Genomic DNA, 20,485 nt, shown 5'->3' with positions numbered 1-20,485 from the left:
AAAATGTACCTATTACACACAAAACCCTCTTCTATAAGACCAACTATTTGTAATACTCAGGATAGAATCCAATTACTCACAATATGCACATATAATATATAATCCTGTTTACTTGACCATTGTAGACTCTTTCTTGCATCTGACCTAGTTTTATTCTACAGTTTGTCTTTCTCCACTTTTTTTTGTCCTTTTAGCTTAAGAAAAGATCATTACAGAACTCCTTGTATAACTTTTCAAATATGCTTGCAAAAGGCTATGAAATTTTATCATGATCATTCTTGCTTTAAGTTGAAATTTCTCTAATCTTTCCTTACAGATTGTTCCTTACAAAGAGTGCTTTCAATATCCAGTTTCAATGTCTAGTTCTACCTTCTGCATTAGTTATTCAGCTATATAATTACATTTTCTGAGCCTCCTTTGCAGCTATGTATGGCCATAGACTAAGCTTTAAGTCAATGTAAGCACTGTGCTATATGGATTTCTGAAAAAATCTCCCTTCTCCTCCTCCACCCTACTGTCTAGAATGAAAACACAATAGCTGGAGATAAACAGACACCCTGGGCCATGAGTTTGAGGGGTGATGAATAAGACTGGTTTATGGACTTCCTTATTAGAATATAAATTTCATGAGAACAGGGACCTTGTCTTTCTTGGTCAAAGCAACCTAAGTTCAGTTCAGTTCAGTTCAGTCGCTCAGTCATGTCCGACTCATTGCGACCCCATGAATCACAGCACGCCAGGCCTCCCTGTCCATCACCAACTCCCAGAGTTCACTCAAACTCATGTCCATCGAGTCGGTGATGCCATCCAGCCATCTCATTCTCTGTCGTCCCCTTCTCCTCCTGCCCCCAGTCCTTCCCAGCATCAGACTCTTCCAGTGAGTCAGCTTGTCACATGAGGTGGCCAAAGTATTGGAATTTCCGCTTTAGCATCAGTCCTTCCAGTGAACACCCAGGATTGATCTCCTTTAGAATGGACTGGTTGGATCTCCTTGCAGTCCAAGGGACTCTCAAGAGTCTTCTCCAGCACCACAGTTCAAAAGCATCAATTCTTCAGCGATCAGCTTTCTTCACAGAAACCTGACCCTAAACAGTGTGGCCGATAGTCAGAGCTCGGGAGCATGCACGCTGTCTCTTCAGGTGTATCTCACCCTGTGGGACGATATGGACTGCAGCCCACCAGGCTCCTCTGTCCACAGGATTCTCCAGGCAAGAATACTAAAGTGAGTTGCCATGGCCTCCTCCAGGATATCTTCCTGACCCAGGGACTGAACCTGCATCACCTGCATTGGCAGGCAGGTTCTTTACCACTAGCACCACCTGGGAAGCCCAGGAATTCAGGTGCTGTGCTTAATCGCTCAGTCGTGCCTGACTCTTTGTGACTCCATGGACTATAGCCTGCCAGGTTCTTCTGTCCACGGGGATTCTCCAGGCAAGAATACTGGAATGGGTTCTTTGCCCCAACCCAGGGATCAAACCCAGGTCTCCCACGTTGCAGGCAGGTTCTTTACCTTCTGAGTCATCAGGGTATTGAACAGCTATTAAATGAATAAGTTGAATTAATGAATGTGTTTACTCCAGATCCATGTAAAACAGGGAATGTTCATATATCAGTTGGCATATGCAAATGTCAGGTTCTATCACAGAATCAAACTCTAGCTTAATTCAAACATTATTACTCCTCTGCTTCCCTTTTCTCTCCCAGATTTGCCACTGTCATAAAAGGATAGGTTTTTTTCTCACTGCCCTCCAATGTTCTTTTAAAAACAAAATATTTTCAAATCTATTAATACTTTCATAATGGTGCTTCTGAATATTTTTTCTGCTTAGCAAGTTTAAAATTCTTTAATTTTCAAGGTCATGCATATCTATTTTTGTATGTGCCTGATGTCAAATGCAGGCACTATTTTGAAACTTAATCTTAGGCGTTGTCTCAAGTCTATAAGAATCGTCCAAAATGGTAGCTAATGACATTCCTAGGACTTCAGACAATATTATTATTGTCATGGAATGTAGTCACTAGGTCCTAAGGATTTAATGAGATGTTCACTGAAACTGAACTGCCTTGAATCCTTTCCCACTCTACCATGGTTTCCCACATTTTAATATATTGCCTGTTTTTGTATCCAAACCTTACTTATATCTTTTAAACAATTAAATTAAATATTAATCATCTTTGCTTCCTTGATTTTTGAGGTGACCTTTCCATCCTGGTATCCTTTTAATAAAGAAGAGTACTCCCTCTGGGTTTTTTTCCTTTCCTTTTGGTCTCATGTGTGATTAAACGGTTTGTAAAAGTTCACATTTTTTTTTCAATTACACGTCATTTTTTAATTTTTTAAACTCTTCCCCATTCAAAGGTGTTGCTATTTCTTTTTACTATTTGGAGGAACAAATGTTCCCAGCATCCACTCTTGTGACATACCTGTTTTATACCCGAGCTCCTTGGTTTTTTGCTCAAATTTATTTTCAACTTTTCCAGTTTTGAAGGAAGCTATCATTTGCTTTTTATATCAAGATTTTCTAATGTTTAAACTTCTTTATACATTATCCTCGCTTTCCTGGAGTAGCTTAACAGAAGCCTATTATAACAGAGAAAAATAGAGGTCATCAGATGAGCTCTTCCTAAACCTCTTCTCTATCAGAAATGTCTCTATTCTGACAGACCCAGTATAGGTGTCTGTCACCCAGGTCCTGTTTCCTTCCTTGTTTTTCTCTCAGTCCAAAATTAATCTATGCCTGCCCTGGTGTACATCCACTTCTGCCTTCTTGAGGACCTTGCTCTGTCAATTTTCCCATCTCCTCTAACCTCAGACTCCAAACTTTTTTCTCCATTGGCTCATACCCTTTAACATACAAATATTCTCACATTTTTTTCATCTTAAAAAAATTATTAACTGTACATTTCCTTGTAATGACTGGCATGTCTCTCCTCTCAGCCAAATGTTTGGGAAGAAAATCCTTGTCTCCACTGTATCACCTCCTATTCATTTCTTTTACTCACTGCTTGCCTTCCAGTTTGCACCCATCCCCAGTCACCCATGTACCATAGTCAGGGGTATTTGTAACTTGTCTGCCCTCTGGACAACCCTGGACTCTGTTTAGGGAATTACAAATAGAGCTTCTACTGGCCAGGTACTGTGCTAGGTGCTCTGTTCCAGAAAAGAGAAGCAGATGTGGTTTCTACCGTCATGGAACTCAGCTGATTAGCCATTTCTGATTAATACACAGGTCCCTTGATTTCCACCACTCCCTTTGGCAGGTTTACTTAAAAGCCATTTAAATGTCCCTATTTTTGAAGTTCCCTCTCTCCCTCTCCCTCCCTCCCTCCTTCCTTTCCTTATTATACACATCTTCTCAAGGCAATCACTTCTACACTAACAGCTTCAACTACTTTGTGTGTACTCCAATGACAATTTTAATATTGTTCTCATTTAACAGTTTTATTTTACATAGGACATGCCATTTACTAAAACCATAGATTCCAAGTTGCTTCATGAAAAATATTTTAGTCTTAAGTGTCAGCATTAGGGGATTTCCCCAATTACATTTTAAAATTGATTAAAAACATAAGATGGGATATCACAAAATGGACTTAGCCTATAGAAGTTTACATCTAACTCTTAACCTGAGCGCTCTACTTCCATGCCCCCACTAACAGAGCCCCAGATGATCTTCCTCCTCAAACCTCTTCCTCTTTCTGCACTATCTAGGAAAAAGTCACTGTGCTCTCCCTCGTTCCCTAAGTCAGAACCCTGCTGCTGCCATTTTTGCCTCTCTTTTTCCCCTCTTGCTCCATATCTGGTCACCAAATGACCTCAAATACTTTCCCACCACACCAGTCTCCACTGCTTTTAGTTTGAATTCTCACTCCCCTCTTAGATGAATATAAAGTCTCTTAATTGGTCTCGCTTCTTCCATCAATCCTCCTTATTGTCCAGAGTGACCTCACTAGAAACCACCTGACTGTGACTCCTTAACGTCACAACATTCAAAGGCTTTCATGTTTCTGGGGGAAAAAAATCAAGCTCTTTGCCCTAGAACCTACTTTGGGGTTAGATAGATCTAGGTTTGAATTTCAGGTTCAAGTACTTGGCACTAGTGTGACTGACCTCAGACAACTGGACTTTCTAAGCCTTTATTTTCTCATGTGCCTGACTGAGCTCATCGAGGGCAGGGCTACTGCAGGAACACAGTGCCTAGAAAGTAGGAGGGACTAACCAGTGTTGAAAGAAGGGAAAGTATTTTAAAATCCACTTCAAAAAATTGTTCTCCCTTAGAGAAAATCCTATGCCACTTCCAGTCAAATTTGACTTCTACCTTTATCTTCTGATAATCACAGTAAAGTGCATTTGGCGATCCACACAATCGGAGACCAAATCCTGGCCATACCCCTGAGCAATCATGTGACCTTGGGAACATATCTGTACCATCATCTTCATTAAATCAAAACCGCGGTACTTCACATTGTGACTCTCAGTTTTGTATGAGAAAATCGTGTTTTGTGCTTTATGTTACTGGTGAAAGTAGGAAAACCTGGAGACTCGTGCCGTGGAAGAGAGAAACAGCGAGAAAATCGAGTTGCTGAATCCCAGCGTTTCAGAGTTGAGAGGGAGGAGTTCGGTCCCTAATTTACCGATGAGGAAGTGGAGGGGTGACGTGTCCTCAAGTCTCATTCAAGACACGGACACAGCTCTTTATTGAGGACCCGGGGGGTTGCTATGGTTAAACCGAAGGCGGAAACTAACACTCTTTCGAAGTCAGTTCGAGAGGGAAACTAACACTCTTTCGAAGTCAGTTCGAGAGGAGCATTTAGTTACGAAAAACTGTCAGCGATTCGGGTGTAACTAAGTTCGTCGAGCAATGCATCAAATGAGTCAGCTGTCAGACTCGGTGAAACCGAGTTGCTAACGGAACTGACTCTACTAACAAGCCTTCTACAGAGCCCACTGACTCAGAACAGCTTCGATTCACAAACTCCCGCAACACTTCCCGGAGGACCGGAAAGCTCCGAGTGCCGCACGATGAATGGAAACAGGAGTTCAGGGCGCGCCACTCGAGGGGCGGAGCCGCCGCGGGGCGGGGGCGGGGCATTGTGGGTCACGTGCCTGCTCTCTCAGGGGGGCGCTGGGAGGGAACTCTGTGTGTGATTGGTCCGTCGTAACCAGGTGACCGAAGGACGCGTTCCGGTTGGCAAGGGCCGGCCAGGCGAGCGGCTTTCAGTCGGGAGGCCGCGGCGGAAGGAGGAGGAGCTCCAACCGCGCTCTCTCCCGGCAGTGGCTGCGCGTCTCAGCGCTTGTCGGGTCCCCACCCCTTTTAAATAAGCCGGGCTGGTCGCCGCCTTCACAGACTAGTTGACTCCGGGGAGGCGGCGGCGGGGAGACAGCGAGGGTGCGGCCGGGGCCGGAGCCCTGCCCCGGGCCCGGCGGCGGGGCGGACGGGCGAGAGGCAGGCGAGGCCGCGTCTACATGCGCGGCGCAGCCCCGGCATAGCCCGGGGCTGCCCGTGCCCGCCGCGCCATTGTTGGGGGAGGGGGCGGCTTCTGAGCTTGGCGGAGTCGGGGGCCGAGCGGAGGCGACGGCAGCGAGGAGCGGAGGCGCCCCATGGGGAACACGCTGACCTGTTGCGTGTCCCCCAACGCCAGCCCCAAGTTGGGCCGGCGCGCGGGGCCGGCGGAGCCAGACTACGAGTCTGAGGTCTACGAGGCGGCGGCCGGAGACGCGGTGGCAGTAGCCCCGGCGCCGGCTGCCGTGGAACCCACCGAGTTGGATTTCGGAGCGGGTGAAGGCCACCACCTGCAGCACATCAGCGACCGGGAGATGCCCGAAGGTAAGGAAGCGGCCGGCGCGCCTCGCCCCTCGCGGGGCCGGCGCCGTCTGCTCTCGGGCTTCCCTCTGGCCTCTGCCGACCCCCGGGTCCCCCGGGAGGGAGCCGCCGCCTAGGGCTCCTTCCTGCCTGGAGTTGGCTCTCTCGGGGCTGGGCACCGGGGACGGAGGCTGGCCCTGCCTGGCGTCCCCACCCCTTATTCTTTCCCCGTCGCGTCCGGCCAGTCTCTCTCCCTCTTCTCTACCCGAATTCTTCCCCCATTCCCATTTCGCAACCCGACCCGAGACCCTCAAGTCTGTGGCCCCTCCCGTTCGTGATTCTGTTTAACATTTCGTGGGACTTTGTAAAGACTTTCTGATGTATTCTCTCTTTTCTCAATGAAAACTTAAATACTCCCAACTTCGGCGATATCCATCCCATCTCCCTATCCTTACCTATCCAGATGGTCCCTAAGTGAAGGAACGAGGTAAGGATCTAGATACGCTCGTTAGGATAGTTGATACTCGGGACAATTAAGACAGATTTTAGGATTTGTTATTTAAAATAAAAACTGAGATCGACAAAGTTAGTGTGGCGTTAAGTAAAATTCTGTCTAGAGTTGTCCTGATTGAAGCGACCTTATTCTAACTATAATCTGAACACGATAGGAAAGAAAAAGGTGAGATGGGGGTCTTAAAATAACTGTGAACGGTGTGAAACGTTACTGCAACGGCTGCAGGGAATAGTTGTTTTTTTTTTTACCCAAAGACGATCCCACGGAGCTCTGATTAAGAGTCCCACTTTGACACAAAAGTGTCTTCAACTCCCCAGGTTGAACCAACTTCACTTGCATGTTGCCTCTTCTAAGGGAGGGGTGGGGGTGGTTCCTGAGACTGTTGGTCAAAAGTTTCAAAGGAGAAAAAAGAAATCAGACTTTTATTTGTAATACAAAGATTTGGCAGTTAAGATGGCAGATCCTGCAGAAAAGTTGTCTCCATGGCTACCTCTCCTTCCAACGCACTCCTGCCTTTGGAATCCTATTCAACTTTCAGAATGTTCAGGTAAAATTCTGAAGACGAAATGGTTGGGGGTGCGGGTGGGTTGTCATGGAGAAGAGAGAGAGGAGAGGAAATGTTTGATTTTTTTCCTCTAGAATTTTGGAACTGGACGGCTCTAGGTTTTTTTTAAAAAAAAAATTCTGGATAACACTGTGGCTTATTAATAAAGACTGTGTCGTGAAGATGTTAAAGCCCCACTGGCCCGGTTGTTTCATTTAAATGCCAGAGAGTATTTATTTCATAGAGGAAATGTCTTATAGCTCTTCTATTTAAATTTTATTTGGGCTTGCTTAATTTTTTTCAAAGTTAGAATAGGTAAGCCTGTGAACTCACCCATATGATAGACATGGCTTTGTAAGTGGGAAGTACTCCCTTTTCAGAATAGTCAGATACTGTGAAAGAACAAATTATGTAAATTAATTGTAGCTTTAAAAACAAAGTTTGTGCATACTTGTGAAAGCTGCTCAGCTTGTTACTATAAGGTCAGCCTCTTAAGTGATTTTAAAAAACAGTAGTAGGCTAGTGTAGGGAGACCAAAGTTGGACTTTCCTATAATTCTTTTAAGATTTACAGCGTATTTCCGGGTGTATTTCACTTGACCCTTCCGTCTATGAATAAGACCTATGAATATTCTCTCTGTGTTGCCAATGAAGAAGCCAAGACTTAGGGATCTGAAATAACTGTGTAACATAGCTAGTGAACAGAAGAGACAGACTTGAGAGTGGCAGATACACCAAATTCAGTTGTTGGGTGCTTAAAAAAAACTGGAATGCACTATTTATTTTATAATTTATCCATAAGATAGGCCTATCTCAACTTCAGTTTTGATTATTTCCATTTGAGTTTATTGTTCACAACTCAGAAGCAACATTTACCTCTCCATTCTATGTACATTTATTACAATGGATAGGAATAAAAAAAGTCGTGAGATAGCCTAAATTTACCAGTCAGGTAAACATGTTGGTGTATTTTAAAGAGTTTGTTCTGCTGACCTCAAATTGAAGCCGAGAATGCCCTGGACAGAGGGACATTAGGAGAAACTGGTAAGCGGGCAGGTAAGGTACGAAGCATTTAGTGAGGAGGTGTGCTAAGTCGGGAACTAGAAAAAGAGAGTTCATGGGTACAGAATTTACCTTTTTATGTTTGACCTGATTGTTTAAATTTTACTTAAATTTGTCTCTTTTTTTTTGACATTTAATAAAGTGATAAGAGAAACCGCAATTTCAGCATTTGCCTATTATTAAGTTTCCATAGAAACAAGGTCAGAACACCAAATGTAAAGTGCAAGCACATTGGAAGTTTGCTCTTAATGTTTTTATTTCAGACAATTTTATATCAGTTTCCCTGGAAACTGAGAAATACCTACATTGATATAAAACATTTTGGCTTTTCTACAGTGAAGAATTATTTGGTTACTTAGACAAAATCAAACATAATTGACGCTGTGTCTTGTTCTTCAGAAACCTTTGAGAAGAACATGATTTCTTCAAGCTGTTTCAGTTAACTCCTAAGAACCTAGTATAAATATCAGATAGACTCAAAAGAATTTTGTTGCTACCTTGCCTTTAACAGTGTATCTAATGTAACTGATGTTAGTGTCAATAATACAAAATAAGATGCTAAGGTCCTATTATCTGATTTTCAAACAGCTTTTATATTCTGCCCTTAGGAACTTTGCTCATTTTCTGGTGCAAGGTGCTCTCTCAAATGATTCCTTCCTTCCATCCTCCAAGGAGTGGATAGGGAAAGAATTGACAATGTAATGGGGAAAAAACCTCTGAGCAACAGGTCTTTCCTCTCTTCAGTAGCTATTATAAACACTTTTTTTTTTACTTTTTTGATAACAAACATTTGAGGTAAAAGATTTACAGAATACTGAAAAGTCATTCACTCATACTCAGAATATCCAGAATTTTTATTAATATTTTGGTGTTGATTCTTCTGAACCTTTTTTATAGGTATAAACAAAATGTTGTGTTTATTGTATGAAATTGTTCTTTGAATGCCACTTTGTAACTTTCTCTTGTAAAGTGAAGACAGGAAGCTCCCAGAACCATGCTGACACCTGAAGCGTGCTCCAGGATGTATTTCCATGCAGCTGCATGTAGCTGTACAGTCTGCTTTTTACCACCTGTTTAATGGTTGGAGCATCATTCATTTACCCACCCTTTTTGGTTGTTTTTATAATCCCATTATATTGCTTTATTCTGGGCACAGACATAAAAAGTGATGTACTTCCCTGTAGAATTCTGGTAGTACACTTTGTCTTATGACTTAATTAAATTCATAGGGTGAGTCATTTTGTAGTTAAGGTATTTTAACATTAAATGTTCTTTCCCCAAATTAAAGTTCCCATTAATTTTTCACTGAACAGTAGATTTCCTATCTTAGGTTTTGCGGTTCTTGGTAACGTTTGTCAGTGTCTTTGATTCTGAGTAACTGAACTACCACTCTAAGAGATCTGAAATTAATGTTGATCTTAGGTGACAGGCACATCAAAGGACAACATTAGAAGAAATCTTAGATGATGTAGGAAAATTGGGAGAAGCATAAATGATTTGGGGTACACTGAAATGGATGATTTTTGGGCACCATTTAGGGGCAAGACAAACAGAGGTTATACAGACAAAACCCAAACCCTAACTCTGGTACTTCCTAGAGGTACCTGGGGGCTGATGACACAGGGATAATGTCAAGTAGCGAGACACTGAGAAGAAAGAAAATGATGGTCACGGACTGGGGAGGAAGGCAGTGTTACTGGGGGTGGTTTCCTTAAGTGACCAGTGAGCATCCTAGGAGTGAGGGGAGCCATGTGAGGTTCTCAGAAGGGAATATGCTTGGTGGAGGCAGAGGGCAGAAAGAGGGTGGCTGCAGCTGAGTGAAAGAATGCCAGGAGTAATATCGGGGGATTAAGGCCTTGTGTGTCCAGTAGGCCTTGACAAGAAAAAAAACGGATTTCAGTCTAATTGTAATGGGAAACCATTGAAAGGTTATATGCAAGTGAATGATGATAATTCTTAAAGAAGGGGAAGGAGGCATGGGGAGGGGGGTGGGAGATCAGACCAGCTACTGTCATGTGGGCAGGGGTAGTGTGAAGCAGGGAGACCAGCTCGAAGGCTGGTGTAGTCGCTCAGCTGAGAGCCAACAGTGGTTTGAACAAAAAAGCAATATTAATAAAGGCCTAAGGAAGATCCCCTGGAGAAGGAAACGGTAACCCACTCCAGTATTCTTGCCTGGAGAATCCCATGGACGGAGAAGCCTGGTAGGCTACAGTCCACGGGGTCGCAAAGAGTCGGACACGACTGAGCGACGGTACAGAACGGAACGGAAAATAGGCTGACTTGAAGAAACTTGAGTGAGTCTAAAAGTAGGCTAACAACAATATGAATGGGACAAGTCACAGAAAAAGAAATGCAGATGGCTTTTAAACATATCCTCACACACAAGAGAAATGAAAATGCAATTACTGTAGCTTCTGTTGGGAGAAAATTCAGAAACCTGGCACTGCATTCTTTGGTGACACTGAAGACAGTTACATTCATGTATTGCTGGTAGAGATGGGAAATCAGTCAGCCCCTTGAAGGGGAAGTAGGCACAGTCTCACTTAATCCAGAGATCCTACTAAAGGAATTTATTCTGAAGGTATAGGCCGCATATGTTGCATTATCTTCAGTAGCAAAATATTGGAAATAATTCAGATGTCCAGTAAGGGACTGGTAAACTAGCACATCCAGACAGTGAAGAATTAGGGAGCTGTGAAAGAGCTCTCTCCACTATTAATGACTTCATCTCCAGGGGATATTAACCTGAAAAAAAATGGGGAGAGAATATACACTAATCTCCGTGACAGAAGCAGGAGAAATGATGTGTATTTGCTTATTAAAGAAGAAAAAGGAAGAACACTAGGAGAAATGCTTGCTCTTGTGTACTCTTACCCTCTTTCCTTTAGTGGGTAGCCTGACTTAATGACATGAGTTTGCGCAAACTCAGAATCGTGTAGGACTGGGAAGTCTGGCGTGCTGCAGTCCATGGAGTTCCAAAGAGTCAGACACAACTTGGTGACTGAACGACAACAAAGCACTATTTATTTAAGATATTATTTGGCTGAGGGTGATGAGTGGAGATAAATGTTCACTTTTGGCTTTTGAGTTAATTTGTGAAAGCTTTGATGTGTCATTTATTATGCTTTATATAGTATATCCCCTTCATGGAATGCAGCCTTGTCATGGCGAAAGGGCTTGTGTAACTCAGTGAAGCTATAATGTATAGATTGCTCTTGAATTTCATTTGATTCTCATTATGTTCTGAGTTAGGCAGTGTAGGGATTCTTCTCTGAGGTATAGAGTTGTCCACGGTTTTATTCATTTTTAAAACCTTGATAGATCAGGACTATAAATTCCAAATACATGATATATAGGAACAGAATTTATTGATGACATTTTGTGCTCTGCTTTTAAATACTACCTTTTTTCTCATCCCTGTTTAAAAAATTGTTTATTTTTAGGGTATTAAAGTAGTAAAACTTTAAGAGTTAAAACAGTAACATTGCATAATGTGAAATGAAATCACCGTAGCTTGCAACCCAGAAAGGTTCTTAAAAGTCCAAGAAGCCTGAGCTGAGTACTCTTTAGAAATACATAAAGCCAGGTACACTTACCTGTATATCATCTCTTGGTCATGATCATTACAACATTGAGGATTAAGGTAAGACAGGACTGAGAACCAAGTTAGAGGCAAGTTCAGAAGCAGTTTGGAAGCCAGGATGGTCAGAAGCTATGGAAGCAGGAGCAGTAGAGGGGGTTGCAGGAGCATGCTGTGTGCCCTCTGGTGAGACAGCCCAGTTCAGCATCGGCTGGCAAGAACCACTTGGCTCGGGTGGAAAGTGTGGACTCAGATGAAATCACTGGATGATCGTAAGACATGAAATGTATTATTAGCCATAAAACTAATACACTATACTACTAGGGGTGATAGGGCAGTGCAGTAAATGGAGTAAACCTTTAAGTAAACTGGAGCCCAGAAAATGCTGACAATCCTGTTTAATTGCAATATATTAAGTGAAGATAGCATACTAAAAAGCATGAGATAAAAAGCAACCTAGGCAGCATATTTAAGAGCAGAGACATTACTTTGGTAACAAAGATCTGTCTAGTCAAGGCTATGGTTTTTCCAGTGGTCATGTATGGATGTGAGAGTTGGACTGTGAAGAAAGCTGAGCGCCAAAGAATTGATGCTTTTGAACTATGGTGTTGGAGAAGACTCTTGAGAGTCCCTTGGACTACATGAAGATCCAACCAGTCCATCCTAAAGGAGATCAGTCCTGGGTGTTCATTGAAAGGACTGATGCTGAAGCTGAAACTCCAATACTTTGGCCACCTCATGCGAAGAGTTGAATCACTGGAAAAGACCCTGAGGTTGGGAGGGATTGGGGGCAGGAGGAGAAGGGGACGACAGAGAATGAGATGGCTGGATGGCATCACCGACTCGATGGACATGAGTTTGGGTAAACTGCGGGAGTGGGTAATGGACAGGGAGGCCTGGCGTGCTGCGATTCATGGGGTCTCAAAGAGTTGGACACAACTGAACGACTGAACTGAAGTGAAGAAGAACTAAAGAGCCTTTTGATGAAAGTGAAAGAGGAGAGTGAAAAAGTTGGCTTAAAGCTCAACATTCAGAAAACAAAGATCATGGCATCTGGTCCCATCACTTCATGGGAAATAGATGGGGAAACAGTGGCTGACTTTATTTTTGTGGGTTCCAAAATCACTGTGGATGGTGGTTGCAGCCATGAAATTAAAGGATGCTTGCTCCTTGGAAGGAAAGTTATAACCAACCTAGACAGCATATTAAAAAACAGAGACATTACTTAGCCAACAAAGGTCCATCTAGTCAAGGCTATGGTTTTTCCAATAGTCATGTATGGATATGAGAGTTGGACTATAAAGAAAGCCGAGTGCCGAAGAATTGATGCTTTTGAACTGTGGTGTTGGAGAAGATTCTTGAGAGTCCCTTGGACTGCACGGAGATCCAACCAGTCCATTCTAAAGGAGATCAGTCCTGGGTGTTGTTTGGAGGGACTGATGTTGAAGCTGAAACTCCAGTACTTTGGCTACCTGATGCGAAGAGCTGACTCATTAGAAAAGACCCTGATGCTGGGAAAGATTGAGGATGGGAGGAGAAGGGAATGACAGAGGATGAGATGGTTGGATGGCATCTCCGACACAATGGACATGGGTTTGGGTGGACTCTGGGAGTTGGTGATGGACAGGGAGGCCTGGTGTGCTACGATACGGTTCATGGGTTCACAAAGAGTCAGACTCGACTGAGTGACAGAACTGAACTGAAGTCAATATGTTGTCGTTAGTCTCCTTCTGTCAAATGTTTTCTTGATGACTACCCTATCTGATATTTTGACAGGGAAAAATCATTGACAGTTTGACAGCACAATTTTAACACTTTTAGGCTTTGGTAATGCATTTAGTTAGTTCTAAGTTGCCTTTATTTTCACATTTTTAACATCTGCAATTGAGATGGATCTCACGATTGATAGAATGTTAGGTTGGAGGAAAAGCAATGTTCACTGACCTGGTATTTTACAGGTTTCCTCCTGGGAGTGTTTATATTAAGACCTGAGCTTAATTTTTTTTAGTCATCCTTTTTCTACATAAGTCTATCATGCTGTCAAATAAGTTGCAGTTTAAATTGATAATATAAAAGTGATGGGTCTTAAAATATAACTTTAATGATAACCCCTAATCATGAGCTCAAGAATATTTCTTCTGGGTTAAAACATTTTTAAAGATTGCTAAAGAAGTAATTTTAGGAAGAATTCACATATAAAATGCACAGTAATTTCTCAGAATACCTCTAACATTACAGTGTGTGCTTGTTGTAGGAGAGGGGATGAGGGGAAGGGTGGGTGGTAATGCTTTGTTTCATAGTTCATAGTCTTACCTTTGTGACAGTGAGGAGTACAGTAGATTTTTTTCATCGTCTCCTTAGACTCTTGGCAAAACAGTTAATGTAGCATGCAGAAATACAGTATTTATGTGTGAGTTTACTGTCTAATGGCTTACCTGTCAAGTCTATAGAATAGTGATGTAGTTTTCACTAGCAAAAAGTGCAAGTTGTATAGAAAATTGTTATATAGGCTGTAAACAGAAGATTAATATTTTCTGAAAACCTCATGAAAATTGACAGCAGTAGGGCTGTAGTATGTTTAGTACATATAAATGATAGGCACCTCACCAAAGTGGAAATGACACTGATAATTATGCGAAAGTGGTCAAAACTATGTAATCAAAAGAAATACAGATTAGATCTACAGTGCTGTTCCTTATTTCTATTAGTAGGACTTTCCTCCCCCTCCAACTGTACAGAGCAGGGGTAGGAACTAAAATTGTCATGATTGGTAGTATTATACATTAATGTGGCCCCACCTTCAGGAAGCAGTTTAGCACTGTACCTTGAGCCATGAAAATAATCTAACCTTTTGGCTTAGACATCCCACTTTTGAAGATCTTTGCTAAGGAGATAAAACCATTATTTATTTAAAAAGCTGTGTAATAATAGATGAAAAGTTTCCTCATCAAAGAATAGAACGTTGTAAGTATCTGCCTAAACCCCAGCAATAGGGAATTGGCTAAGTACAGTATAGGAATAACTCTTGATGGGCTGTTGTGTATTCATTAAACAGTAAATATGCAAGTCAGATGTAGAAGGGTTGTTAGTAACAAGAAGACATAAATTATACACTAATTAGAGCTTTTTCTAATGTATAAGGAAAACAACTAAAAGTAAGGGTTGTGAATCTGTGGGTTAATTTTTAAATAGTGTCATTTTGGCTCATGCAAATTTTTGTTCATGACATTTGTTAAAGGAGTGAGCAAGTGACTTTTACCTTCCCCACCTTCAGTGTGATCATCAGTCCTGCTGGTTGACCAGGTCTCTTTCAGTTGCAAGTTTGAGAAAATGTCTCAGAATTACTTAAATTAAAAAAATATATATATATTGACTTTTATATAACTGGAGTTGATAGTACTTGACCCAGGAGTTCAGTGATCTCACAGCCTGTCTCAGTTCTGGTCTTTTCTGTTGATCTCTCCTGAAAAGCCTTTCCCCTCACGATGGCAAGAGGAGTGTCCAGCAGCTCCAGACTAGCTAAGGAGCCTAGGGTACTGCTCTGCCTTTTTCTGCTTCTTGGGAAGTGCTAGGAAAGCTGTGATCGATCAGCCAGTTCTGGGTCACGTACCCACTCTTGAAACCTCTAGGGTAGGGTAGGGGGAGTGCCAGCTCTTTTCTGGTCATTTGGGCAAGTTTACTTTTTTCCTGCATGTTGTCATTTCTTTTATCCCAGCCTTCTTGCTTTCTCTATATAGATCCGTAGTGGCACATACCAGTAGTACACGCTGGTTTGGCAGGGTGGGGGTGGGGTGGGGGTTAAAGCTTGCTTCTCTTTAATCCTGACACTTTTCCTGGACTTCCATTGACTCTTGTTAAATTTTACCATGCTGTAAACCCTGATGAAAAATATGGCTACTTCCAAGCATTTCTGCTTATTTTTTAGATTCCAGTGTAGTCTGTTTACTTTCTGGTACAGGTAAATAGTCATGAATCCTTTCAGAAGCCTTAGGTCGAAAGTCTCTGCCTGTCAACTTTGTGTGCAACTGAAATAATTTATTTTCCCAGTGTCCCATTTTTCATATATGTAGGGGGGGAAAAACTTTAATTTTATGAGTCTTTTACATAGAACTGTTGAATAGAATATTTTCTCCAAAAACAGCTTAATAAACTCCAAATACAGTGAAGGAATTTTCATGAAGAACAAAGCGGTTGGTTTAGCTATGTAAATTTCTAGTGCTGGCAGTAACATTAAAATTCTCATTAAACCAGGAAGTCCCAAATTACTGTTCATGCAAAATTCTTTCTTTGGGGAAGAAAAGGGTTCTAGGTAGATAACATTTGTGAAATGCTGGGTTAGACGGAATTCACTACTGGACTGGTTAGTTTTTAATATATCAATGTATATAGTCTTTTTATTCTCGGGGATAACATGTAAATCACCTCGATCACCAAACTCCCCTTTAAAAATAGGCCAATTATTATGTGGCTTGGGAAATATTGCCTTAACTATTACTCTTTAAAAATCTTGGTCCAGTTTTTTAAAAGATTGTTTAATTGGTTTGAGGCAGACTTCACTGAAGGTGCCCATAGGGCTTTTATGTTTGTTTTAAACAACATAAACAACAGCCTTACTGTCCAATGTGGCAGCTGGTGCTTGCTTGATATTTCTGCCTAATTAGAAGACTGTCCCACTGTGGTGCAAGGTGAACTGACAGCAGACCCACCTTTTTTACGTAGGTATGGGCAAAATTTTTTTCAAGAAGCCCTTTGATGTGCTCCAGGAAGTACTCTTATTGGAGCCCTCTATTAATCATTCAGCATGAAAGGAAGAAGTGAGAGTTTAGCTTTGGAAATAGAGGGCAAAGTTAAAAATCACTATCCTGGAAGTGTTCCTATGGATCAGAACATTGAACTCTTATGTATTCCTCTTAAATCTGCCATGATGAATAGCCCCTAGATAAACAGCAGCCAACTAAATGAGTTCGTTTGTTGAGTAGAGTTAGAATTAGCCATTGGATTGTCTGAAGAACATTTGCCAAAAGCAGCTTATTTGGTTATAGCATATTTAATAGATTGAGCTGGTATCTGACAGTAATTGACGACAGCATAACTTGCTTCTTGAGAGTTCCTGAAATGTGCTAGTAATATCAGCTTAAAGAGAGGTGACTGAATTTTTAATCAATAAGTAGGAGTGGAATCACATACATGATTCACCTAAAAGTGGCACAGACTAGGTGCAAGTTAAAAAAAAAAAAAAAGCCTAAGACATAGCTCTGGTTTTATTCCACACATATGGAGAATTTCAGCAATTTTTCTGTTTCCCAATAGAATTTTTATGTTGTTGCCTTTACTGCAGTTTTCTTCTTGTCGTTACTAAAAGCTCTTAAGGCTATTAAACATGATTAAAATCAATGTGTAGCTGTTTTAAAAGTCATGTCTTTTGCTACTCAAGTAAATTGTCACACCTTTCTTTCTTCTTCCTGTGCAGAGTTAGCTTTGGAATCAAACCCTTCTGACCACCCAAGGGCAAGCACAATTTTCCTGAGCAAATCTCAAACGGACGGTAAGACTGTTTTTCCCCCCCTGAGAAAAAGATTGAAAACTGTTTTTGTTTCGTGTATTATAGGTAGATACAGAAAAACACTTAGAATGGTTTAAATATTTTATTTTTTCATATGTGATAATATTTTAATATGTGATGTTTCATTTTAATATCATTTTTCCTTTAGGTGTCACTGTTTTAATGTGGAGAAACACTTAGACCATCTGTTTATACACTCTGCTGCTACTTTATCAGCACAGTCAGCTTGCCACATGATTTAGTTGTGGTCTGTTTTTCCATGCTACTTTGTCCTTTTCCTCTTGCTCCAAGAGCACATGAGTTAAAGATGAATGATAGGGTTTAGGTCACAGTTAGGTTTTCCTTTGATTAAAAAAATCAGTTGTTATGTATGGGAATCGCGTCTTGTGATTTTGGCACCATTTTGCACAGTGCTCAACCAGATGAACCTGTCTCACATCCAGATTCATGTGAATTTTTAAGTTCTTTTGAAAGTTCTTATAAGAGCTTTTAGCTCTTCAAAGTTTTCTCATCCTAATGTAGTTCTGGGCCAGGGTAATCAGAGCAACATGCCTGCCATATGGGGTTTTCCAGAAGGTTATCCTCAGTATGGGAAACCTTGTGTAAATTTCTGGTGTCCTGCTTGTTTTAAGATGAGAATCGGAACTAGAAGTTTTTGCACTCCTGCTTGTCTTGCCTGCTTGTCTTCCTTAATATATGTTAAATACTAGTTTATTTGCTAAAAAACCATACATGATCAAGTTTTTCAGTTGTTTATGAGAGCAGGAATTCAAGAAGTGAATGTTCTATAATCTTTGAAGTAATGCAGCACAGTGAAAAATAGAGGGTTCTTTTCCTCTTTTATTTTCATTAGATTACAGGTTTTTATAAAAGGGTCTGTCTCAGGAACAGCCAGACGGAAGAGTGCCAGGCTTAGGGGCAGGGCACAGAGTGCTCATGCCCTCACCACGTGTTCTCCAACCTGGGAGCTCCTGGGGTTTCTAACTTGTATTTTCTTAAAGTGTGTGTGCTTTGTCTTGAGGCAGTTATTTCTGGTTAGGATTACTGTATTTCTTAGTCTTTTCCAGAGTCATGAGCTGCTCACACTGTAGGGAGATGGTGGAGAGAGTAAAAGAAACACTACCCTATGCCCCTGTCTCTCCTCCCCTAAAGGAATTGGTGCTTGTGATGTCATGGGAAAGAGTGAGCCTAAGACCCTCTTTGAGCTTGTATTCCTCTGGCCTTTGTTGGAGCAAAATAGTTCTGTGTGCTGTTGATGTATGTTTAGTGAGATCAGCACACATGTTAAAATTTATAGATAACATTCCAGTGTGTAAAGACCCTGTATTTTTTAAGTTGGGTGTTTGAGTAGGTGACCAATAAGTGGTTCAGGATGCTTCCAGAGACATGGGTGCTTGATCAGAAACTGGTTGTTAGAGTTGTCATCAGTTAATCCTGGTGACTAAAGTACGTGTAGAACTAGAAAATACTACATACTGTGCAGCTGGTAAATTTATTAGCTAAGTATCTCACCTAGCCCTATTTGCTTTGTCCTTTTCTTTTGTAAATGGAGAGCCTTTGATTTGTACCTAATACAGAGTATCTGTTAGTATTCGGTCAAATAGTAAAACTAAGTTTTTAGATATTATTTATAGAATTAATTTTGCTGGGTGATTTAAATTATATATTTTGTTGGAAGTTATTTTAAAAAATAGAATGAAATTTTAACTCATTGTGTATATTGGCAGTCCATCAGATAATTAGTGATATTTTTCTATGGTATTTATATTGGAATTCATCAGTTAATTTTTTTTATTCTTAGTGCGAGAAAAGAGGAAGAGCAACCATTTAAACCATGTAAGTAAATAGTTGAAAAGTTAAGAAATCAGTAGTTTGATTAATTAAAATGTGTCTTCCATGATTCCTAAAAAGTATGATGGATCCATTGCTGTTAGCATTGACCTCTTATTTATAAATTTTCTGAATCTCTAGTTCCTAATTATCAAGTATATTCAGAAAGGTTTTTGACTTAGTAGTTCCCATTTTTTTTTAAGGGTCCTGACATTTAAGTTAAATTTCAATAATATGGTTATAGTATAAAGATCTACCTTAAATTCTTTTGCCTTAAATTTTTGATCTTAGTTTTTAACCGAAGTAATAAAAGTGTAATACATAATTTAGTTTTTAGCACTGTCCATTGACTTCTTAGCACAGCAGGTGAAAGCTTAACTTCCTCATCCACTGTGATTTTATTTCACTCCTTCTGTTCCCTTTTTATGCATCAGTTTTTATTAAATCAGAATCACTGTTTACATTATTATGACTAAGCAAGTATTGTTCATTGCTGAGCCATATAGTTCTCTGTGCCGCCTCCTTGTACACCTTTCATTCTTTTTCTTCAATATTAATGAAATCTGAGCACTTCTGCACTTCTCAGGATAATGTAGTTCTGCTTTTTCTAGCAAACATGATCTCACACAGCCAAACACAGTTGAGTAGCTCCGTGGCCAAATATCCCTGTTTTCACAGTCTTCATTTTTTTCGTGTGGAATTAATTTCCTGACTATATTCACTGGCCTGTTTTCTAACAGCTATTTTTTCCCAGAAATGTTGTAACATTTGTCACATGCCTATCAAAAATATTTTCCATCCACAAAATCACACCTGTTCCATTTCTTCTTAGAGACACTTTGGCCAACCTTTTGTCTTCCTCACCCCTACATGCTAGTGTTTGCTGGACTGGCTTTGTGCCTGTTTTCCTGGGATATCTGTGTGACATCACCTGGGATCTCACACCACTGCTCTCTTGTGTTGGGTCCCCTCTGTCCTAGGTTCTGTTTCCCTCTGTCTTGTTACACTCCCTTGTTTTACTGGAGCACATTTTCCTGGAAAAAGGCACATGGGCAAAAATTTTATAAAGACCTAGCCTCTATGAAGCTCCTTATATTTGATAAAGTGTAGAATTCTTGATAAAGTGTAGAATTCTAGGTTGAAACTAATATTTGCAGTTCTGGAGACGCTTCCCTCTTGTCTTCTCATTTTACAGTGTTGCTCTTAAATCTATTGAATTTGATGCATTGTATATTACCAAGTTAGTCATTTCTCCATTCCCTCCTTCTGTGGAACCTTGTGGTATCTTCTGTCTTTGTGGGGTTTTGAAATTTCATAGTATGGTTTGGTATAGACCTGTCACTCTATTGGGGCCTTTAAACATGCAGAACATCTCTTCTAGTGAATTTTTTTGTGTGTATGGGTATTTTCTGTTTTGTTTTTTTTTCTTTTGGATTCCTGTTAATCAGATGTTGAAAATTTTAGAGCAATATTTTTTTTTAAGTTTTTATTTGCTCCTGCATTTTTATCATTCCTATCGATTCTTTCTTCCTGTTTTGATCTCTGACTTCTTGGAGGTTTCCCTCAAATATGTGATGGTCCCTCACTGT

The 20,485-nt window shown here is 40.8% G+C and overlaps 1 protein-coding gene across 2 annotated transcripts in view; it reads left to right on the top strand.

Annotated features, from left to right (window-relative positions):
• The first annotated feature begins 5,237 nt into the window (after positions 1–5,237).
• Positions 5,238–20,485, top strand: part of CCNYL1 (cyclin Y like 1) — a 36,539-nt gene continuing 21,291 nt past the window's right edge. For both annotated transcript variants that reach the window (XM_088828005.1, XM_055397003.2), the window contains exons 1-3: positions 5,238–5,828; positions 16,974–17,048; positions 18,868–18,902. In XM_088828005.1, coding sequence (XP_088684131.1) covers positions 5,603–5,828; positions 16,974–17,048; positions 18,868–18,902 — 336 coding nt within the window. In that variant the 5' untranslated portion in view covers positions 5,238–5,602. The remainder of the gene's footprint in view (positions 5,829–16,973; positions 17,049–18,867; positions 18,903–20,485) is intronic.

This window comes from Moschus berezovskii, chromosome 2, assembly GCF_049115385.1.
Source record: "Moschus berezovskii isolate FMDL1 chromosome 2, NW_MosBer_1.0, whole genome shotgun sequence".
NCBI lineage: Eukaryota > Metazoa > Chordata > Mammalia > Artiodactyla > Moschidae > Moschus > Moschus berezovskii.
Note: the sequence above shows the minus strand (reverse complement) of the source record. Positions and strands in the feature narration are given on the sequence as shown.